Here is a 24638-nt window from a genome sequence, read left to right as displayed (position 1 = left end):
AGAGACCCACACACACAGAGCCCCACATACACAGAGCCACACACACACAGAGCCACACACACAGAGCCACACACACACAAATCATTTGAAGCATGCGGAGTAGTAACAGATACTGAAGGGGAAATGAAAAACCTGCGTTAAACTAGCTGGTATTTAACAGCGATGCTTTGAGTCTAGAGTTGTCAACTGACGGACCATAGACCTTTCGTTAGATGGGTTACTACACTAGAAGCCGTGGGGAAAGGGGGGGCTGCTGTAAAGTCGTTCTTTAGGCGCAATTTAAAGTCCCCATGTGGCAAAATTAGAGCGGTCTGGAAAGTGCCAATGCGAGCCTGAGGGTTTGGCTTGAGTCGGCTGGGAAAGCAAGCGTCTCTCTAAAATGAGCGTAGAGGAAGCAGATTAATGTTTCATTTCCGGAGCCGTACATGATGCTAAACAGTTTTGTTTACCTCGATAATTTTTCTAAAGATGTAAAGTAGAACAATTCGGGCAACAATTGTTGCCCGCAGCTTGGATTACCTGCCCAGAGCATCAGAAGCCAATAAACAATGTTGACGCCTCTGAAGTCCGACGTTAATAAGATGAAACTGATCGATAATGGAGCTGGTCAAGGTTTCATTAGGAGTCTATTTACATGTATGCTTTCCATTCAAATAAACTGGAAAGGCGCAGACCAGTGAGTTCTCTACAATGAGCCCCATGGGTATGTCTGGTGCGTCAGGCAGCTCGCTAACCCGGGTAAATTCCCAGTTTCAGGCACTGAACAAAAAAAATATATATATATATATTATCACACGACACACCCTGAGGTCCTGAGTGCAAAATGTGGTGCAAACCAGCTTCGAATGTGCAGTGCGTTCTCTGAAGCCAAACTGTGCTCGTGATCCGGTTTCGCTATGTACCAGGAAGGAGGGTCTTCTTGATCCGTCACTGGTGGGCAAAAGGCATTGGTGGTTTTTTGGGTGCTTTATATAGCGCAAACTCGACCAAAGGTATCAGGGCGCTTTATATGAGCACCAATTGCGTTGCAGACTGACACATTCATTTTTGTTGGGCATGGGCAGAGCATCAGAAGCCAATGTGCAATGTTGACGCCTCTGACGTCCGACGTTAATAAGATGAAACAGACCGATAATGGAGCTGGTCAAAGTTTCATTAGGAGTCTATTTACATGTATGCTTTCCATTCAAATACACTGCATTGTGGGTGTTTTTGAAATGCCAGCTGTCTGTTGAAGCAGGAAAGTTTTTTTTTTAGAAAATAGGATATAACAAGGGCAGAGGCTTCACACTAAAACTGCAAATCTGGTGACACGGCAAGTGGAGTAAAAGAATAACGAACAACTTTAATGACTTCCTAGCCAGCAGAGAAGTACGGGATTTTCCAACAAGCGCTCGCCATGACACAGCAAACAGCCTTTTGTCTTTGAGCCCCGTCCCTTTCAGACTGGGTGCCTGGACTTCCTGCTGGGGTAAAAGGTCTCATATCTTCTTTATGGGGCCATCTGGACCCATAAAGAAGATATGAAACCTTTTACTTCAGCAGTAAGTCAAGGAACCCAATCTGAAAAGGACGGGGCTTAAAGAGAAAGAAGAACGTCCCTAGGACCTCTTCTCCAATGGCTTGCCACTGTTTAGGAGGCCAGCCAATGGAGAAGAGGGGCGGGGCTTAACCCTCTCTAGTTATGTTCTCTCTATCTCATTAAATCTCACCAGCGAGACTGCGCAAGTGCAGCCATCGTAGGCTGAGACCTAAAAACCTACCCTTAAATATCTTATGACAATAACATATGTCTTTCCCAATTAATACCTCAGGCCTGCTTTCTTTGTCATACTGTTTCATGGTAAATAGATCACATCCAAGGAATCTGACATATCGTTTCCAAATGAAACGATAAGGCCTATAGCGTTTGCCATTATCTTGACTCTAACAACCTGATCTGCGACTGGGGATGAGTGGTTGAAAAGTTTCAGCACTAGGTCATTTATCATCTTGTGTTTGCTATGTTCGCCCTATGTGGCCAAGGGTATGCCCAGACGTGGGTCCCTTGCTCGCTGTGCCACTGGATTCAAGCTCGCCTGGCTGTTGAGGGGTGAAACCCGAAGGCTGTTTCCAGGATGCTTATTTCCTGTCCAGGGAGGACCTGGCCTGGCAGTTTGGACTGGACTGTTCCCATGAGGAACAGAGTCAACTGATTTGCATATGGCTTGGTTCAAACTGGGGTGGCACAGTAAGCAAAAGAAAAATGGATTAAACCCAGATCTGTGACTTGGGGTGAATGGTTGAAAAGTTTCAGTACTCCGTCAATCATCTTGTGTTTGCTTGACTCTACAACCAACACATATCATCTACTTAACGCCTTAACCGCTGCGGGAATTCCGCCGCGGTGCGGGTGTTCTGAAAGGTGGGCGTGACTGCGACGGCCAACGGCCGTTCACAGCACCAGGGAGGGAGTGCTCGGCCGACGGGAGCACGGAAGGGGTTAAGGGCACATATGGTAGCATCCATCATTCATACATATATAAACATACATATATATACACATTACAAATATGTCCAAAATTACGTTGGCAAATCAATATATAACCCTTCTCAAAATTACCTAACAAGGATCATCTCAATGAAAATCTTCTGTCTCAAGGATCTGTCACAGGGGATGATGGACACCAAAACCCTTGCCTACTATGGTAATCTGTGAGAATTCACACAACAAAATCCCTATCTACATTCACCCTGTCACACAGTGTGATATGAATCCACCATTAAAGGTCTAACAATGCTTTTCACAATAAATAAGCCAAGCCTACTACCTTTGTCATAATGTTTTATTATAATATGATCAAACGTATGTCTTAGGACAAAACTTTCATCAGTGAACCAATCAGGCATGTGCCCTTTATTATTGGCATATTGCAATAACCAATTCAGAACTATTGTTTGAGCATGTGCTTTGTTATGTTATGTTATGTTATGTTAAAGTTTATAGAGTGCTCAAATCACCCTGGGGCGTCACGGCGCTATCCAGGTAGAAGTACACCTTTGGAGAAGACATATGGATATAATCCAGCCAAGTTACTAGAACAGATATGCTTTCAGCTGTTTCCTAAAGACATTATAACTTGTGATTTTTTGTAGTTCTTGCAGAAGTTTGTTCCAATACCTTGGCGCCAGGAATGAAAAGGCTCTACCTCCCGAACGGACCAGCCGAATTCGGGAATTCTGTAGAAGATTGTGAGCACTAGATCTAAGATTCCTACAAGGAGAGTATGTCTGTAATTTTTTCCGTAAGTACAGAGGGCCTCTTTCATTAAACGCCTTCTGCGTTAGACAGCAAATCTTAAAGAAAGGCATTTTCTTTACTGCCAGCCAATGCAGTTCCTTCAGGAGGGGAGCTGAAGGTGAGCCCGCGGGTAGATTGAAGATCATTCTAGCTGCTGTATTTTGCACTACTTGGAGTTTGGCCAATAGTGTCACTCCAATTTCCGCCAATAGGGCGTTCCCGTAATCCAGACGGCTAGTTACCATTGCTTGTACTAGTGTTCTCCGATGGGGTATGGGAATATAAGGTAAAATTTTCCTCAGGAGTCGAAGAGCATAATAACATGAACTTGTCGTGGCCGAAACATGATCTTTCACGTTCAGGACACGATTGAGCTTTAGCCCCAAATTCTTTACTGTCTATTTAGGAGATGGAGCAGGTCCCAACTGAGTAGGCCACCAGTTTCCTGACCATACATCCATAGCTTTTCCCAAAAGCATCATTTCGGTTTTCTCCGGGTTCAACTGGAGATAGTTCGCTGTCATCCAGTCCGAGATGGCAACCATACCTGTGGTGGTACTTTGTCGAGTGTTGGGTTTGGACCGATGGTAAAAATAGGCTGTGTATCATCTGCATACGAGATGACCTCGAAACCCAATTGTTTGACGATACTTGCCAATTAAGCCATATACAAATTAAAAAGAGTTGGGCTTAAGCAAGAGCCCTCCGGAACGCCCCTGTCCAGATGTCCTTTTTCGGAGGTGTAAGGTTCTAGCATTACCGTTTGGGTTCTCTCAAACAAGAAGTGGTTAAGCCACTTAAGTGCCACCCCCTTGATGCCCGAGGCAACAAATCTCTCCGCCAGCCTAGAATGCGAGATGGTATCAAAGGCTGCGGAGAGATCTAGGAGGATCAGGATTGCTGAGCCCCGCGTATCAATAGTTAGTCTGAGCGAGTCATTCACTGCCAGGATTGCAGTCTCAGTACTAAAGCCTGGCGTGAACCCTGACTGTGACGGATCCAGGAGATGATTATCTTCCATGTAGGTACTAAGTTGTTAATACCTTCCAAGATTTTGCTCAACAATGGTAGCAAGTAAAAAGGCCGGTAATTACCGAGGATTAAAGGGTCCGCGGGGGCTTTTTCAAGATGGGGCGCACAAATGCCTCCATCCTTATCGCTGGAATAATACCCTTGTGGATTGACAGATTAAAAATGTCTCTAATCATTGGGGCACAACAAGTTGCTAGGAGTGCCATCATCTTTGGCGAGCAGAGATCTGAGGATGACCCTGATTTGGCCATTGCCAAGCCTTTCATGACCTCCTCAGTCATTATTGTTTTAAAGCTACTCAGTGAGGACACTACATTTCCATTCTGCTTCTCTAGCATGCTAGATACAACTACGTCGTATGGGGCTGGTGGAGGAAAGTTCTCATAGATTTTTGAGATTTTGTTATAAAAAAAGTGTGCTAATGAATTACATAATTCCTGTGATTCCACCAGGTCTTGACTGCACACTTTCGGGGATACAAATTCCCGCACTATCCCAAACAGTGATTTTGAGGAATTACTGGCGTTTTCAATAAGGGTAATAATAAACTGACGCCTGGCCCCTTTTAAATTAAGATGGTATTTTGCTAGAGCCTGTCTGTAAAGTTATTTGATTTCATTGGTCTTGTTTGAGCGCCACCTTCTTTCTAGACACCTGCAGCTGGCTCTTTCTTTTTTAATTCCACCGTATACCAGGGGGCAGAAGCCCGTCTTGGCGTGGAGCTATGTGTCTTTTTTGGTATAATGACGTCGAATGCTGTTTCCAAGGCAGAATTAAAGGCCTCCAGCTTTGAGCCCACATCTTCAGTATTTATGACTGGACCCAAGGAGAAAACCTCATCAAAGGATTCCGCTGTAAGCTTATACCATTTCCTACTCTGTTTAGGAGTTAGTATAACAGGACGGTTAGCCAGTTTTTGGTCTAATTGCTGCATGTTAATCTCGATCAGATAGTGATCCATCCAGGAGAGAGGGTCGGGAACATTACAGCTGAGCTGGTTTATGTTGGAAAAGACCAGATCCAGTTGATGGCCTGCTATATGTGTAGCACCCTCTACCCTTTGAGTTAGACCCATCAATTCCAGGGAGGAAAAAAGTTTGTTTATCCCAGGGTCTATCAGATTTTCCCCCATGAAAGTTGAAGTCTCCAAGCAGAATAAATCTATTTGCTGCAAGTACGTACGTGCAAGTACGTGTAAGGCAAGGTGTTCCATCAAAAGATCTGTGAATCTAGCTTTGGGACCCGGGGGCCGGTTGATTAGCGCACCGTACCAGCACTTGGATGCTGATGCGGTAGCCCTAAAAATCCCTAATTCTAGACAGTCATTGCTGACTATCAAGATCCAGTTCACCACCAGGTGATTTTTAAAGGCAATGGCAGTTCCTACTCCCGCTTTTGTTTCTCTGTCCAAATGTATACCTTTGTACTTCTCTGGAATGGCCAGTGTGATTGAAGGTTGATTAGCAGGGCCTAACCATGTTTCTGTAAAGAAGCACATATCCGGGTCATATGAGTCCATCATGTCCCATATTTCATAGGGGGGTTTGGCCAGGGATCTGACATTACACATAATATAGTTCTGATTCTTAGTAGCTAGTTCTGGTATTTCCGCCCGTCGTTTTGAACCCCTTACAGGAGCTGCCATTTGAAATTGGCATGACCTACAACTTACTGGCTCTTCCAGAGCGTGTGATAGCTTCTGAGTGCAATTTCCAGACAACCCTTTGTTTGCTGGCGCTTGAGTTTTTATTTCCAACAGGGAGTCATTTCCAATGACGCAATCATCAACCATAAAGTCAAAACATTAGAAATGTAAATAACATTAGAGTTAGCAAAGCAAAATACTAGGTCTTGGGTTTAACAAGTGCAAACATTCTGTCCCCCTGCTTTGTCAGAGGGAGCAACCAGCACTAACACCCTTGCCTAATACAGTACACCCTGAGATTCCATCTAACACATTCCCCACTGAGGATTTTAACAGAGTAATAACAATCCGTCCTTAAATGCCTATTGACTTTAACATAACTGTTTCTCAATAAATAAGTTCGGCCACTGTCATCATAACCAACAAAGCCCTGCTGTGTTGAGCAAATGTTTTCATACTTGGCACCAGAGAAGAATACAAACACCATGATTATCTAATTATTTAGGTGAAGTTGTTAAATAGCATCCCTGTGGCATTTGTGTGACCTTAACCCCTCCCATGCTGGTGACAGAACCGCTCCGTCACCAGTCTCGGTCGCGCTGTGCTGGTAACGGAGCGGTTCCGTCGCGGCCCACTCGGGGCGCCTGCGCGGCACGGATTTCACGCCTGCGCTGGGCGTTCTATTGAGCGAGCGGGCCGTGACGGAACCGCTCCGTCACGAGCCTCGAGCGCGCAGTGCGCCACGCGGTCCCCCCTCCCCCCTAGCATTGCGGCGGAAATGCCGCCGCAGTGAAGGGGTTAAAGGGCAATTTTCTTTTCATTACAGTAGCATGTGTAAGCCCTGGAAGGTCAAACACAGTAGCTTTACTTGATGAAGAGTCTCGCTCAAGAAGTTGAATGAACGAATGATCACATCTGTTTGGAGAGCAAGCACTCTTTAAGTGGAAGCACACAGCTAAACACAGATTTTGGTAAATCAGTTGCAGTAATAAGATGAACCAATATCTAGCACCCACAGTCCCTCCCCGCAGTACCAGGGGCGGTGGGTGACATATGCTAGTGGTGGGGCGCAAAGTGATTTGCATACAGCACCGTAGCGAGCGAGCGCAGCGAGCGAGCCCGAACCCCAAAAAGGGGGGTTCGGGGGGGTAACCCCCCCCCAAGAAAATTTTGAAAGAAAAATCATGCATTTTCAAGCAAATTTGAGAAAGCAGGAAGGTTAATAAAGCAATTGTGAAAGTGCAGCTATTACATTAATAGATGGCATAACATAGGTAGCTGCTTATTCAGTATAACCACAGAGCTTCATACATTCTGTCCTATTACACTCAGGTGCGGAATTCAGACTATAAGACTTTCATGAAAATCTCAGCTCTAAGGCCATATATAGGCCAACAACTGATTTTTCTATTTTTTGTTTTAAATAGCGAACTAGACCAGAGACGTCGGATTTCAGAGCGCTTTACATGAGCACCAGTTTCGTTACATATAAAATGTCCTAAATAAAACATATAAAACATATAAAGCAATCAACACCAAAAAAAATTATCATTGAAAAAGTCACAATTTATTATCTAAGGAGTCATGATATTGTTAGAACAAGGTTGAACGGCCTGTGAAAAAAATGAAATATTTTCCGCACAAATGAAATGGTCCATGTTAATTTCTTCTCCAGCTTTGGCAACCGCCTCTGACTAAGTTTCTTGATCCTTTCTAAATGCCACACTTCAGACGTTCACTCTTAAGGACCATTTCATGAGAATGATTATGTGCTTTAGGCATGATGGTTCACAAGAAATAGAACTGATGAGATGTCTTCCACCTTGATTAAGGCAACTGCAAAACCTGTCCTCTTTCACAGCTATTATTTCTTTTAGCTATCGACCAACGCCTACAATACATCAATAACCACCCAGATATTACTGCCTTTAACTATAAATCACACACTCTCAAAGTGGCAGCATATGTGGATGATATTTTATTTTGTTGTGCCTATGAATAAAAATCTATTCTAGTCCTTCTAGACATTATCCAAGAACAGTTACTCTCTGAACAGAGATAGAACAGACATTTTTCCACTTAACATGTTATGCCTTCAAGGCTTCATAAATAAGGTGTGCATCCACTAGCAACCTAAATTCATTAAGTGCTTGCGCATTTAGTTCTCTAGAGGCCTACTTAAGTCGGTAAGGCAGAAAGAGAAGATCCTATCCAATATTGAAGACCACTTGAAGTGCTGGTCTCCAAAGTATATATCTTGGTGGGGGAGAATGGAAACTGAAAATTATAATCACACCAACTGTAATTTTCCTCTCCAAAATGATGCCGAACAGACATCTAATTTCTTTCCCAATCTGGATAAAAAGTGCTGTTCCTTTCTTTGGCATGGGAATACAACAAGAATCTCAATAAAAAGCTCTGCTCAGGGTAGAAGTCTAGAGGATATAGAGTACCCAACTTGGACAACTGTAAGCCACCTTTCCTGATAAGGTGGGTCTCTCTACGGTTTTCTGAACCCTCAACTACCCACACTATTTGGGTAGATATCAAGATGGACTTGATACTCCCGACTCCCATCATCCTCACTCTTAAAATGAGACCGCTCAGATCAGTTCAGACAATTCACATCCTACTTGAAACAGCTACTGCTCTACTCGATACAGCTACTGCTCTACTCCAAACAGACAAAAAAATACCATTAACAAATCAAGCTTACAAGCATTCTTGCACAATAAGAGAATTAAAAATAATAAAATCATTTTATGGCCCTTCTGGATATAGAATGGCATTATGTTCATGAAAGATCTAGAAGTTTCAAAACACATCTCACCTTTGCAGAACTCCAAGCCAAAACATGCTCTCTCCAACATAGAATTCAACAACTTTCTGCCACTCAAAGAAATAATTCACCAGACAATTTGCTATGCAATAGGTCTCGCCGTTACACAAGTTTAAGCTATTGGCATTGTAAATGGCAATGCTTTTTATTTATATTTTAAAAACCAAAACTTAAATAAAAGGCATTGTCACTTACAATGCCAATAGCTCAAACTCGCATAAATGCAAGACCTACTGCATTGCAAATGCTTGTTTTAAGTGCACTCACCCTTTGTGCATACTGCTCCTCCCGCTGTTTTACTAGGCCCATTATGTTTACCCAGGATTCTTACGTCGGGGTGGGGGAGTAGATTTCTATCCTTTCAGCGTTAATAATGCAAATGCTACTTACCAGTATGCATCTGTTCTTGGCATGTAGGGCTGCTGACATTCATATCTGTGCATAGATCGCCGCCTAGTGTTGGGTCCGGATGATTGCACATTGTTGTCCTGGAAGAGTCTTCGAAGTATCACGAGATAGGTGGCTCCTCCCCTGGACTACAGTGCGCATGGGCATCGCCTCCATCCCCAGATTGTTTTTAGCCATTGGCAGAGATGGAGTGAAGTACGTGAGTGATGACCATGCTATGAGCATATATATATATGAATGAATACTGCAGCTGCTACAGGCGCCGGGGAGGAGGGTGGGCGATATGAATGTCAGCAGCCCTACATGCCAAGAACAGATGCATACTGGTAAGTAGCATTTGCAGTTCGAGGCATGTGGGCTGCTGAATTCATATCTGTGCATAGAATACATAGCAGTCCCTCCATTAGCGGCGGCCGCCCGTGCCAGCTGCAGCAGTCTGAAAAAGTGTTTTGAGAACAGCCTGCCCAACAGCTGCCTGCTGTTTGGAATGCACGTCTACACAGTAGTGTTTAGTGAAAGTATGTGTGGTAGACCATGTGGCTGCTCTACAGATATCTTCTAAGGGAATGTTACCTAGGAAAGCCATAGAGGCCCCCAACTTCCTGGTGGAATGGGCCCTCGGTGGGATAGTGAGAGTGCGCTTAGCTTTAGCATAACAGATCTGAATGCATTTCACGATCCACCTAGCGATCCCAGCTTTGGAGATAGCGTTTCCCTTGTGGTGTGTGGCAAAAGCAACAAAAAGCTGCTTGGTTTTGCGAAAATCTTTTGTCCTGTCTACATAGTACATCAAGGCCCTCTTAACGTCAAGGGTGTGGAGCATCCGCTCCGCCAGCGTCTCTGGGTTTTGGAAAAACACCGGCAACTCAATTGTCTGGTTCATGTGGAATTGAGATACAACCTTGGGTAAGAATTTAGGGTTAGTGCGGAGCACAACCCTGTTAGCATGTACTTGGAAGAAAGGTTCTTGGATGGTGAGCGCCTGCAACTCGCTAACCCTCCGTAGCGATGTAATTGCTACTAAGAACGCCACCTTCCAAGTCAGAAACTGAAGCTCACAAGAGTGCAGTGGCTCGAAGGGAGGACCCATCAGCCTTGTAAGAACCACATTGAGGTTCCATTCCGGAGCTGGTGGGGTCCTTGGTGGAATGACTCTTTTGAGTCCTTCCAGAAAGGCCTTGATGGCAGGGACTTTAAAGAGTGACAGGTGTTGCCTATTCTGGAGGTATGCTGCCATAGCAGACAGATGAATGCGGATGGAAGAGTACGCCAAATTGCATTGATACAGGTGGAACAGGTAACAAATGATGTTTTGAATGGAGGCATCTAGCGGGTCAATATCGTGGTTGACACAGTAGATGACAAACCTCTTCCATTTAGCCGCATAACAAGCTCTAGTAGTGGTCTTCCTTGCCTCCCGAATGATGTTCATGCAATCGGGAGGTAGATTGAGGTAGCCAAACTCTAGGACTTCAGGAGCCAGATCGCCAGGTTGAGCTGTTGCGGATCTGGGTGCTGAATGTCGCCATGGCTCTGCGTCAGAAGGCTGGGAGTGAGATGAAGCCTTTGATGCGGTACCACGGAGAGTTCCAGAAACGTGGTGTACCACGGTTGGCGAGCCCACGTTGGAGCAACCAGGATGAGAGTCATCGAGTGCTGCCTGAGCTTGCGTGCCACCAGCGGTATCAGAGGTGCTGGGGGAAAAGCGTACGCATATCTGCCTGACCAGTTCATCCACATCGCATTGCCCTGTGATTGCGGGTGTGGGAACCTGGCGGCGAAGCTTTGGCATTTTGCGTTCTCCTTTGTGGCGAACAGGTCTATCTCTGGATGACCCCACTTTTGGAAGTACGGTTGGAGTACTGATGGATGTATCTCCCACTCGTGCATTTGGTGGCTGTGCCTGCTGAGCAGGTCCGCCATCTGGTTGTCCTTGCCCGGGAGATGCTCCGCCATGAGGAAGATGTTCCTCTGAATGGCCCACTTCCACATGCTCTGAGCCAGATGAGACAGCTGTGGAGAGTGTGTGCCCCCCTGCTTCTGAATGTAGTACATGGCTGTCATGTTGTCTGTCCGGATCAACACGACCTTGTTGCACAGATGTACTTTGAACGCCTTTAAGGCCATGAAGATTGCCATCAGTTCCAACACATTGATGTGCATCTTCCTTTGCTGTAGTGTCCATAGTCCCTGCACTGTGTAGTGGAGTACATGCGCTCCCCATCCCTGGAGAGAAGCGTCCGTCGTCAGGATAATCTGCGGCACAGGCTCTTGGAATGGTCGGCCCTTGCAAAGGTTTTGTGGATTCCACCAATGCAGAGAGTTGTATGCCCGACCGCTCACCAACACTAGGTCTGTCAGTTGCCAATGAGCCTGAGTCCACTGACGTGCAAGGCACTCCTGAAGCGGACGCATATGTAGTCTCGCGTGCGGGACAATGGAGATGCAGGAGGCCATCATGCCTATCAACTGCATGAACACCCTCGCGGGAAGCGAGTGCTGAGGTCTGAATCGTTGGATCAGCGTCTGGATACTGGCGATTCTCACTGAATTTGGCTGCGCAGTGGCTGCCAGAGTATTGATCGTCGCGCCCAGATACTGTCGCACGTGGGCGGGCTGGAGATGGGACTTTGGGTAGTTCAGAGAGAATCCCAGATCGTGCAGGAGATGAATGGTGCGTGACACGTGGTCCACGCACTGCTGTTCTGTCTTTGCTTGGATGAGCCAGTCGTCCAAGTAGGGGTAGACGTGGACGTTCTGGCGACGGAGATGCGCCGCCACAGTCGCTAGGCACTTTGTAAATACCCTTGGCGCCGTGGTGACCCCGAACGGTAGAACCCTGAACTGGTAATGCTGGTCTTGAATCGTGAATCTGAGATACTTCCTGTGGGAAGGATGCAGGGGGATATGAAAATATGCATCTTTCAGATCCAGCGTAGCCAGGAAGTCCCCCTGCTGAAGCAGAGGGAGCACTTGCTGTAACGTGAGCATATGGAAATGCTCCGAGAGAATGTACCAGTTGAGGGGCCTGAGGTCCAGGATGGGCCTGAGGGATCCGTCCTTTTTGGGGATTAGAAAATACAGGGAGTAAACCCCTGTTCCCCTTTCCTGCAATGGAACGAGCTCTATCGCCCCTTTTTGCAGCATGACTAGAACTTCCTGCTGCAACAAGGTCAAGTGCTCGCCGGACATAGGACGGCTCCTTGGGGGTATGTTTGGTGGAATGGAAGTAAGTTCCAGACAGTAACCGTACTGGATAAGAGACTTGACCCACCTGTCCGTGGTGATGGATTTCCACGCTGGCAGGAACTGCTGGAGTCTCCCCCCGACCGGTGTTGTATGGTCGGGGGGCAGTGACAAGACGTCACTGCTTGTTGGCGGTGGTGGACCTGGAGCTGTTGTTTCCACGTCCCCTGCCCTTGACATTATTGCCTCTGTAGCCACCTCTACCCTTGTTGTTGTACGAGGTTTTGGTGTTACTCTTGTAATAATGTGTGGACTGCGATGCCTGACCCCTTGAGGTGCCTCTGGAATTTGAGCGGCGAAAGGAACCACTCCGAAACTGCTGATTTTGGAGGGCCCCCATAGATTTGGCAGTTTCCGTATCTTTTTTCATCTTTTCCAGCGTCGCATCCACCTCAGGGCCAAACAAGTGGTCAGGATTAACTGTTTGATTCAGTATTGTTGTTTGAATATCGGGTTTGAACCCTGAAATTCTAAGCCAAGCATGCCTTCTAAGCAACACACTGGTGTTGATCGCCCTGGAGGCTGTATCTGCCACATCCAGCGCACATTTTATGGATGCATTCGTGATGAGCTTTCCTTCCTGAATCAGCATTTCCCCTGCCTCCTTGTACTGGTCAGGCAAGTGTTGCAGTAGTGATTCTAAGGTGTCATAATGAGCCCTATCATAGCGTGCAAGTAGGGCCTGTGTGTTAGAGATTCTCCAAATATTCGCTGCCTGTGCAGCGATTCGTTTCCCTGAGGCCTCGAAGATCTTGGACTCTTTGTCTGGGGGAGGAGCGTCACCAGTGGTCTGCGAGTTCGCCCTCTTCCGAGCGTTGGATACAACCAGCGAGTCCAGTGGCAAGTGTCCCTTGATGTATGTTGGATCCGAGGGCGCTGCCTTATATTTTTTGTCAATGCGAGGGTTGACGACACGCGCCCGGGTGGGCTCCTTGAAGACCTCAGTTGCGTGTTTGAGCACCCCCTTAAGCATTGGCAGTGTTTTGACCGACTTTTCAGCCACTGAGAAAGTGTCAAATAAAAAGTCCACATCCACAGGGTCTGAGTGCAGCTCGACATCGTGGTTAGCCGCAGCTCTTTCGATCAGAGCGTTGAAGGCCGCCGAGTCCTCTGTCGGTGACGTCTTGGCCGCAAAAAGTTGCGTGTCCTGGCCCGACTGCGGGTCCTCCGGGTCGCCTCCGGCCGACCACGGTACGTGTTCCTCCTCCGGATCCGAGTACGCCGGATAGACGTACTCGGCGTCCTCCTCGTCCGCATCGCCTGCGGCGGAATGCGTCGGCGAGTGTCCTAGGGCTTGTGGAGACATAGGTTCCATCAGGGCCGAAGAGTCCGCAGAGTCCCTCTTATTTTTGAGAGGGATCCGGAAATGTTCCAACACCGGCTCAGTGGTGATTTTCCTCTTGAGGAGAGACAGTTTCCCAGTATTTGCGTCGATGATAACCTCTCGACGTTCCTCTTCAGCAAGCGGCTGGAGCCGAAGCTTTGACACCACTAAGGCAGCCTTCGGCGTCAATACCTCCTCTGAGGGGCCGCCAGGTTTCGGCGCCAAAGCCTTCGGTGTCGACTTTGGCGGCAGGGTAAAACGGATAGGCGTTTGCGCCTTCGCCGGCTTCGGTGTGAGCTTAGGCGCTACAGTGTCCTGATTGGGAACCACACTGTCCTTCCGTATCCGCTGCAGGGATTCCGCTACCTTCTTTGTGATGGCAGGAGAAGGCTTGACTGGCTCGAGCGATCCTCCCGCGTCGAGAGTCGGATCGATGACCGGCACCTTTTTCGGAGCCGACACGTCATGCGCCTTCTTCACGAGGGCCGGCGCCGGCCGAGCCCTGTGCCCGTCGTCGGCATGACGCTTCTTCGGAGCCGTCTTCGGGTCCGCGACCCCTTTCGGCGCCGACGCAGGCGCGTCGGTCGACTTCGCCTTCGGCGCCGACCCCGAGGGCTTCGGGTCGGACATCTTGGCGTGGCTCTTCAAGTCGGCCATCTTGACTTTTTTGGAAGTTGACGCCTCCAGAACCTTCTGCCCCAGCGCAACTTTCACTTTCGTTTTCGCATCCGAGGGTGCGTGGCCAGATGGCTTCACTTTCGTTTTCTTCAACGGGAGTGGTGCCTCAGAAATGTCCGTGACCGGGCCCGGAGGCGGGGACGTAGGACTTATAAGTAGATCTTGGGTAAGGCCCGAAGGCGATCCCTCGACCTGGGCCGTATAAAGGGGATTGACCCCTAAGTCTGGTTAGGGATGCTCCTCCTCCGAGCTATCCCCTACGGTGGCAATAGCCCGATCGTCGTCCCCTACCTCGTCGGCGACTTCGTCAAAGTCCTCATCACCCGCGTCGTAGGCATCCCCTTCGGACGCGGGACTAGATTCCGAACCTTGTACGTCGTCCTCGTCTCCGACAGATTCTTGGAATATGTCGTCTGGTGGGGGCGCCGCGGTAGCCGAGAACTTAGCCTGGAGCCGATTGGCCCGACGAATCTTCAGAGTTTTCTTGCACCGGAATTTCGAACACGCCATGCAGCTGTCTTCGTCATGGTCCGGTGACAAGCATGTATTGCACACGGGGTGCACGTCGAGGTGTGAATATTTGGAGTTACACACCGGGCATTTCTTAAACGGTGTCCGCTCCATAGCAGAAGTGTAGTGTAGGCCCGTCCGCGCCGAAAGCACGCGGAAGGGTAGCAAGAGTTCGGAGCTGAGAGTCAGACAAGAAACCGAACTCAACTATACCGACGCTCAGCCTAAAGACCTTTTGGTCTCGAGTAGAAAGTTGAACAACTATCGGTTCCGACAGAGGGAACCGAAACACATCCGAACCCAATGGCGGAAAAAAACAATCTGGGGATGGAGGCGATGCCCATGCGCACTGTAGTCCAGGGGAGGAGCCACCTATCTCGTGATACTTCGAAGACTCTTCCAGGACAACAATGTGCAATCATCCGGACCCAACACTAGGCGGCGATCTATGCACAGATATGAATTCAGCAGCCCACATGCCTCGAACCTTAGCAACCAACAATCCAATAAATAAGTAGTGTTGTTGTCTTCATGTTAAAATGATGGTTGTTGGTTGAAATTCTGAAAAATGCCACTTGTAGGTCAGGCTCAATTTGGACTTTTAGTTTTGCGCTGATTGAGGTGAAGATCTTGTCCCAGAAAGTACGAAGTATGTGGCACAAGAGCGTGACAGGCCAGTCCCCTCGTTGATGCCCACATCAAAATCATAGAGCTGATGTTGCTGGAAACATTTGATGCATTTGATGCAAGCCGTGCAGGGTATAACAAGGTTAATTTGGAACAAAATGCCATTCTTTTAAAGTTCGCTCCTCGGATAGCTTTACGGGCCATAAGATTAGAACAACCCACAACAGCCAACGGTGAAATTAGAGCCAGTGCAGCAGCGTGATGCAAATAAAGATAAAGTACCTGGTACCAGCTGCCCAAACATAAGCTAAAGTCGAAATAATGTGATAATTTTGCCTTCTCGATGCATGAGCATTCCCTTCACTCATATTCAACGTGATCCCAGGAGAGGCGCGCAGGCTACCGTTTCAAATGCTCACAGCCTCTACCCAAACAAGAAGAGGTCATACGACACGGGGTTGAAAATCAAGGAATATTGCTTCCCTTCACATGTACCTTGCATATCCTACCCGCCCCAGGAAACAGCGCAGCCTTTGAAGCCACATAGCGGTTTGCAAGACAATTAAACTCAACCACATACAGAAACCTTTCCGTCATAACAAGGAACAGTTGTTCTGAAGAGAGAACGGTTCTCGACCCACCTTTACTTCATTTAAGTTTTGCTGTTTACCTTCCGGCCTCCACCTCCATGCGTAAATAAATGGTTTACTCTGCCTCACGCTGGGAGCACCCACAATGTAAACCAGCGTGAGTGGCACTAACCGTGAGCAGCCTGAAGATTCCTGGGAGCAGCACCCGCCCTGCAGGGATAGCTTAGACCAGTGATTAATTTGTGCCGGTTCTTTCCGGTGCTCAGCACCGGCACTTAATTTTCAGGGCCGGGTCTACATGCGATATTGGCTGCACACCGGTGAAGAGCTGATATTGCATCACAGCAGCCCGCCTTATGAAGGCACACGCTTAGAAACTGCCAGGGTCCCTACCAATGATGACCCCTTAGTTGCAAACTATACATTTAGCCCGGCCCGTCCCTACTTGACAAATCATCAAGTGTGTCCTGAGATGGACCAATGGGATCACTGTGCTCGCTGCAGCCCGCCCAGGCATACTGCGCAGCTGCAGTGATTTTCAATTGATGTCATGAAGCGAGCAGCGTGTTGCGCAGCAGGCCTCTGATGAAATAAAACTAAAAGGCTGTCCCAGTAAGTAGTGATTTAACATGATGCTGCTGGTAGTAGTGTGTGATCAGGACCTCCAGGTGTGAGCTGTTGATGAGCCAGGATACTGCCCTATTCTACATGGGCAGCCACTCATGCCCCCCTCTCCCTCGTGGCATAAAAATTTTGCTTTAAGTTTAACACGTCCATGACACATCTTTGAGCCCCGTTACGAGATCAGGAGCAGTTCACAAGGACACTTCAGCAGCTGAAAGCAGCGAAATGTTCAGATGAAAGTAATGGAAGAAAGTAGTAAATCAGGTGCTGAAATCTTGCCCCCCCCCCCCTTGTAATTCCTCATTTCAGCGAGGTACGTACACCCCTGCTAACAGCAACTTTGGTAGGAGTGGGGCACGGAGATGGAATAGCATTCCTGGTAACTGGGCATCATATATGCATAAGTGGCGTATTCTGTAGGAGCTCCGTTTTAAACCTCACTCCAGTTTTAGTTTATGTATTCTATAAAGTGGGGGAACATAGACTAATGTTACGTATTTATCTGATAGCACGAGACAGGCGCAAGAGTGACTCTAATTTCACTTACACTTTGAGGCCTCACACATTTCATGCCTGCCAAACTTCGATCAATTCCAGAAACACACTGAAGTGTTTACTGTGGCTGGAAGTCAACAAGATCCCCACAAGGCGTGTGAATTCCTAGTTTCATCTCTTGCTAACCTGCAGTCTAGTGACATTTGAGTGAAATCAGTACCATCGCCACAAGCTAAAACTCAAATCGTGAAACAAGCAAAACTTGTATTGTATTTCGAACATCGAGCTGAGCTAAAACAAAAAAAAACACAAAAAAAGAGGAAGCGCATGTGGATGATGCTCAGTATGTAGAATAACGTAGCACAAACATATATAATCTTCCTCTTAGCCTCAAATGAATGCGCAAATCAATTAGGAATAATGTTTAGTCTGTTTCCTTCTGCTATGTTCGACCTCCTGGTTGTGCTTAATATGAGCTGGCTGAACAACAGCACCTAATCATTCATTTTTGGTGAGCACAGGTTGATTAAGTGATTCGCCCAGAATCACAGGATGTTGAGTCCAGGCCGAGGCTCGAACCTGATTCCCCAGCCCCAAATTCGGCAGCTCTAGCCATTACATCACTTCCCCCATCCCACTTGTAGGGTTTGTTGGCAATGTGTTAGGCAGTGCTGATAGGAGAAATTTGCCGGTCGAAACTGCCTTCTGATGAGAGCCCCGGCACTTTTTTACAAATTAACCACTGGCTTAGACTAGAGTCCGAGTCCCCGCTGCAGCCTTTGCGACCTCCGAGTGTTTGCACAACCACGTTCGATGCTTTGCACTGCCACCTCACGCTCCTACTGCTACATGGTTATGGTGCAGGTCGGCGAGCTGTACATGTTGTCCCCTCACTCTACAGCTGCGCGCTTACCTCAATTTACGTCAGGGCATTTTCCTCTCCCTCAGGTGAGAGTGTTACCGTTGTGACTCTGTTGCCTGTGGACAGTGGACGGTCGGACGTCTGCTGACTGCTGCTGCGACGACGACTCGAGCCGGCCGCTGCGCTACACTACAAAGAACCAGAAACTACTAGTAGTGAATGACTCAAACTAAAGAACGTCACGGCGCGCGTCCCGAATGGCCAATCACTGCATGGCTTCATGCTGAAGTCACACAGTGATTGGCCATGATATGCAGCTAGCCAATCCTGGCGCTGCATGCAGCACCAGGATTGGCTGGGGGGGCATACTGAGTACTCGCCCTGGTGCCCTATGTAAACCCCGGGCCCGGCTGAAGCAGCACCCCCGGTCCTCCCTCAGTTGCGGACCTTCACTGGTGTTTGGCGCGCATGCTCGGGCAAGTCACAGCCCTAACTTCCTCATGAGCACAGTGCTGCTGGTCTGCTGCAGACTGTCACTCAAGCTGCAGCAGACCAGCAGCCCCGCCCCCTGCACTCCGCATTCCATCATCGCCTTGTCAGGATTGAAGCGCTGCGGCGCTTTATTATTGTTTGGGAATTTCTTCTGTCTCAGTGTGCTTGCCACGGTGCGTCCAGGCTTGGTGGGGCTACGCCCCTACGCCCCAATGGACGCACCGTGGCTGCGCAGTACTCCTGAAAGCTCTTTTAGATCACATAACGTCATCAAGCTGCGCAGTCAAGCTAGGTCTAAAAAAAACACTAATAAAGCACAATCACCAGAGCCGGACTAGTCGTAGCGGGCTTCAGGCGTTTCCCTGGTAGGCTGTATGGGTGGGGGCCATTTTTCCAGTGGTGGGGGCGGTTTTGTTACTGGGGACCGGTGATTTTGCCTTGTTGCTGCAATGTCAACCCCCAATAACAAAAGCTGCAGTGCTTCACACTTGCCCCCTGGGGGGTTGTTCCGACAAGATTGCCAGGGCAGCTTTGGGCTCAATGGCCAGCTCTGACAATCACTGAGTAATAAGAAATTATTTAATCCTAGGAAACTCTTTAGGAACCCAAATTAACTGATTTATGAAGATTTTGAAGGATATAAAACCATGTAATTAACACTATTTAGGGCCATAAAGCAAGAACTAACACCAAGACCCTTGCCTACTTCTCTAATCTGCAAGATTCCACGTTACAAAATACCTACTTGTAGGCTTTAATTCAAACTAATAAAAATCCACCTTAAAATAACCATTGACATTAATATATGCTTTTCACAATAAATACCTGAGGCCTACTTTCTTTGTCATAATTTTTCATTATAAACAGATCACATCCAAAGAATTTGGCACAACTTTTCGTTGTGAAGCGATGAGGTCTATAGCCTTTATATTGGCTGTTTCTTCTGATGTTTGTGAACAAATTATAAATCATATACAAAAAGACTCCGGCCTGATCATCTTGACTCGAGGATAATATCTTTAATGTAGCATGCATATATTTTGACTGTTTTGCTTTGTGATAGAAAATTGATGTGACTAATAGGTCATTCTTGACATTGCTAGCAGGATAGTCCTTAATTGACCCTTTTTGTTATGAGGCCTATAGGCTTTATCACTGTCATGACACTAAAACCAACCAGGCCTACTTCAGGGTGCATATGCTAGCAACCATCATGCATATAGTTATAAAAAGAACAAATATGTTCAGAATTACAGTTTGCAAAACAATATATAACCCCTCCCAAAGGGGCCTAACAATGATTAGCACAATGAAAATGTTCTTGCTTGAGGACTACCTGCACCATTTGTAATTGCAATTTCAGTGTTTTGCACAGAAATCCCAATTTACCAGGGCATCATAATCGGTCCTTAGAATTTTTGTTTTCGTTTTAGCAACGGGGAAAGGTTACCCAGTTCACAGCAGATTCTAACTTGGCCACCCAGCTTGCTAGAATGGTTCATTAAAAAGCTGTCAGGGATTATGTGCATGAATATGTAAGAGTTATGACGCATGTGCACCCATATATCAAGACACATTCATGTGTCACGATGCATGGCAGCCATTTTGGAATGGGCTATCTGTAATAGCAAACCCATTTTCCTATATTACTGGCCATACGTGCACAAGCGTCTTGGCATATGTTATTTACATGCCTTTGCCAACAAGCATTGTGCAAGCCTACAGCTAGGCCATTTAAAGTTGAGACCTATTGGCTTTGACAATGCTTGTCCGTCCCTATTTTCCTTTTGTCTTGGTCTACAACCCGTGCTCTCCCTGCTGTTAAGGTCGTGGTAGAAATAGAAGTACTAAACAAACACTGAGAGAATGGCAGAAGGTTGGTCTATATAGCATCAGGGGCGTGGTATGTAGGGGGTCAGCAGTCCATGCAAGAGGCTCCAAGGTGCAGCAACGGACGTTCCTGTGGGAATTTTGACAAAAACTGTGAGGTTCTGCCTATCATCCGTTGTTTGTAATCAAAGATTGCAGTGCCAGCATAGCCATGCCATTGTTACTCTTCACATATAAGCATTTTGCACTTACCTGTGCTTGAGGCAGCATTGTGTCCTTCGCTTCCAGAGTGCGGATCTCTGCCTGTTTCCTGAAGTGGACCACTTTGCTCAGTGAGGCTTAGCATCTCCTTTACCAACATCCTGTTCCTCTCAACCCTTTCTGCCAGAGTCAACATGCTGGCATTACTACCACTGCTGGTATTGCTTCCGATGCTGTCCCAACTATCTGCCCTCCACAGTCTTCCCTCTATGCCAATGCTCCCTAAAGGATCACTTCTTCGATCTGCCTGGTTCCGGAGACTCCCTTTTATTTCCCTAAATTGGCTTTCTTCGGGGATTGGCGGTGGGTCATTGTCTTTGTTTGCTATTTGCCCAAAGTGAGTTGGATTTCCTGAAGCGTGTTTAGTTGAGGAGCACCCCTGTTGCTCTTGATTCAGAGTTATCTCTGTGGCATTTTTTGAGAATTTTGCACTTTGATTCTCCGAGAAATCTGTTTGTGGCCTCAAATGGTTCTCAGAAGGATATTCTGGGAGATTGGCGCCGGTGTAATTGTAGGCAGTAGGCATGGTTAAGGCTTCATCTTCCTGAGTCTCCACATCTTCTGTTGGGAGAAGAAGAGATTCTGTCAAATAAGTGCGTATTTGTGATTCTGGCTCTACCACAGCATCTTCGCCTGATACCCCATCACCTGCTGGTGTTTGTACCACTTTCCCACATCGAAGCTTGGGTTTCAGACGGGTGGTTTGCTCTATTGTGGCAATAGCTGTCTGTTTTCCCAATGTCCTGTTTTCCTTCAAAGCTTTCACTTTGGACAGTAGCACAGAGCTTTCCCCACCTGCAAGCTGGTGGTCTGCAGAGGATATTTTTGTCTCAGTTTTGTCTATAGGAAGGGGCTGTGCAGAAGAAGGGTGGCACTTAGACCGATCTAAAGGGAACTGTGGTGGATGACAAGGAGTGTCAGGACTAGGACGGCATGTATAGTGATGACCGGGAGAAGACTGTGGCCGAGGCTGGTTTTCTGGCATTGGACGAGGAGAAGCATCCACTCCAATACGGTCTGGGGGGCCCTTTGGTGGAGGTGAATATGCCTTAGTCTTAGCAAAGTCTGCTCTGTAGTGCATTGCAGAATTTGTTTTTTGACAGGGATGCGGTGCTATGCAATGACTTGGAGAAGTAGACTCTATCCTTGATCGATGTGCAGAGTGGGATTTAAGAGGAGAAACCGCAAGCTTAGGGTGACCTGCTTTGTGATGCTTTGGAGATGAAGGCTCAGTCTGGTCTGTTGTGCAGCCACTTGAAGACAAGGACTCAGACCTAGGTTTACCAGCTGTGCGGTGCCTTGGAGAAGTAGAGTCAGGCCTAGGTTGATCTGCTGGGATATGCCTTGGAGGTGAATTCTCAGGATTAGGCTTTTCTTCAGAAAGGTGCTTTGGAGAATTGGTCATCAGTCTATGTTGACCTACTGTGTGGTGTCTTGAAGAAGCTGATTTAGTCCTGGGTCGGTCTGCAGAGGGCTTCCTTGGAGAAGAAGGGCCAGACCTAGATGTGTCTTTTGGGAAAGAGGATTCAGGCGTAGGCTGAACAGCAGGGTGCAATCTAGGAGAAAAGGAGTCAACTTTAGGGTGCTCAGCAGGGTGAGACCTTTGAGAAGAGGAATCAGGCCTAGGTATGTCAGTAGAAATGTGCCTTAGCAAGGAGTCACGCTTAGGGCGGTCTGCCTTAAGATGCCTTGCAGAAGAAGGGTCAGATCTTGGCAGGGTTTTCTGTTGGTCCCTTACGGAAGATTCAACTTTGGGTTGGTCCACTGGGAGGCACCTTTGAGGAAATTCCTCTGGCTTCGGCTGTTTTGCCGGACTATGGCTACTGGGAGAAGGTTTAAGACTCCGATGTTCAGCTGGGTGGTGCCTGGGAGAAGACGATTCAGGCCTAGGTAGATCTTTTTTGTGGTGATTTTTAGAAGAGTTGGACCTAGATTGGTCACCGGGGCAGTGTCTTTCAGAAGAGATGGGCCTAGGGTGATGTCCTGAATTATGCCCCGCAGAAGAATCAGGCTTGACACAGCCTCCTGGAAGAAGCCTTGGAGAAGATTCAGGCTCAGGCTGGTTTGTTGCAAGGTCTCTCTCAAAATGTGGTTCAGCCCTATCTCGATCAGCCTCTTGTGAAGGATAAGTCCCCTGTCTTGAATGATCTGCCGTATGAGATTGTGCAGAGGATGGATTCAGCTCTGGCTGCTCTGCAAAACAGCATATTAGAGATGTTGCCTCTATCTTTAGAGTCTGTGTAGGGGCCTCACGCGTGGCAAAGGACTCCAGTTTATTAGGAAGGTGCTCTGAAGAGCAGTCTTCCTGTCCCGGCTGATCATTGGAACATGATAGTGAAGAGCAGGTTTCTAATTCTGAGTCTGAGTGGATGTTGGGACAGGACTGTGAAGGGCAGGAATTATTTGCAGTGGTTTTGAAGAGGCACTGGCTCTCTGGCTGGTTGCAGTTCAACAGACCTGGAGAGGGGGACTCCCACTCTGACAATGCTCCTGGATGATGTGGCACAGAGGCAGGCTCCAGTGCCAGCGGGTGCCCTGGGAACGGCTTAAGTGAGGATTCCTCACCCTCTAAGAGACTTGCAGAGGGGCACTGTGGGGAGGGCTCCAGCTCTAGGTAGTCTACTGGAAAACATTTAGGAACCATATGTTCAGGCCCCGGAGGGTTTGCCGAGCATTGTTGTGATGAGCTGGGATCCTGCTCAAGCTCAGTACCATGAGTGGACCGGGTAGAGGAGAATTCCTGTTCATTCTGTGCACAATCATTTGCCAATGGAGAGCACCCTTCCAGCCCTGGGAGATCCCGTTGTGGAGAGGAGTCCTGCCCTGTGGGATCCACTGGGATATTCTGAGGAACAAAAGGTTGCTGACCTGAAATGTCTTCTGGGGAATGCTGTACAGATGAATTATCCAGAGAACAATGTTTATCTGGACTCACAGTTTCTGTACTTTCTGAGCAGCGTGCAGTCCAGAAAAGGCTTCTTATGCCAGTCTTTCTACCCTTAAATGCTTTCCTCTTCCATTTTAAAGGCTCATCCATCCTTGACTGTGTGGGCCCAGAAGACACAACTCCTAGCACCCTGTGTGGAAGAAGGAAAAAAAAGAATTAAAAACAGGGAACTAGAATATAATGCATACACAAGTAAGGTGCCTGGAGCAAAATCAGTGAGATAAATACAACTAAAATAATAAAACTGAATGCATTAACACTGCTTCTTCCCCCATTTGTCTGCACAGAGTAAAGACAATCTGCAAACATATATCCTTTCATCACACAGTATTCCAGAAAAGTCTGTTCAATCTATGTCACTGTACGTTGCATGGAATACAGCATATACCCAGCATGTCACACTGTAGACTGCATGAAAGAGAATAAGTCCAGACGTTAGTATGTGTCACTGAACACCGCAGCGAATATAGGGGCTTATGTACAATCCCCTGCCACACTTTTAGGCCACTGTAGCGTAACTATTTGTGACGCAACAGCGGCGTAAATAATGCGCCAGGTTGCGCCTATTTATAAAGCGACGCATCTAGGCAGATGTGTCACCTTGAAAACCCCTGAGCCACATTATAACTTTGTCAGGTATAATGTTTGCAGGGTGAGCGCCAGAAAGCCTCATAGAAGTGACGCAGTGAAATCTACAAGATTTCACAAGGCCACATCTAGGATGCCACGGCATCAAAACCTTACACCTGCTTGGAGCAGGCGTAAGGAGTGACACAGTGCAATAAGAATAGTCCTCCCCCATGCATTGCTGGAGTTGCGTCAGGCTTACGACACAACTCCAGCAATGCATATGAATTTCTGACGCATCTGTCAATCCTTGTGCCATGGTATCTATGGTGGTGCAAGGGTTTCTCTCGCAGGTACAATGAAACTAGCCCACCACTGATT

At 47.4% G+C, this 24638-nt stretch overlaps 1 protein-coding gene across 1 annotated transcript in view; it reads right to left on the bottom strand.

Annotated features, from left to right (window-relative positions):
- The window catches only part of KIAA1614 (KIAA1614 ortholog), a 260979-nt gene that overhangs the window by 178238 nt on the left and 58103 nt on the right, over positions 1–24638 (bottom strand). The window contains exon 2 of the mRNA XM_086955481.1: positions 20735–23820. Coding sequence (XP_086811607.1) covers positions 20735–23820 — 3086 coding nt within the window. The remainder of the gene's footprint in view (positions 1–20734; positions 23821–24638) is intronic.

Source organism: Lissotriton vulgaris, chromosome 1_1, assembly GCF_964263255.1.
Source record: "Lissotriton vulgaris chromosome 1_1, aLisVul1.2, whole genome shotgun sequence".
NCBI classification, from domain to species: Eukaryota; Metazoa; Chordata; class Amphibia; order Caudata; family Salamandridae; genus Lissotriton; species Lissotriton vulgaris.
The sequence above is the reverse complement of the archived record's forward strand: the minus strand, read 5'-3'. Positions and strand labels throughout refer to the sequence as shown.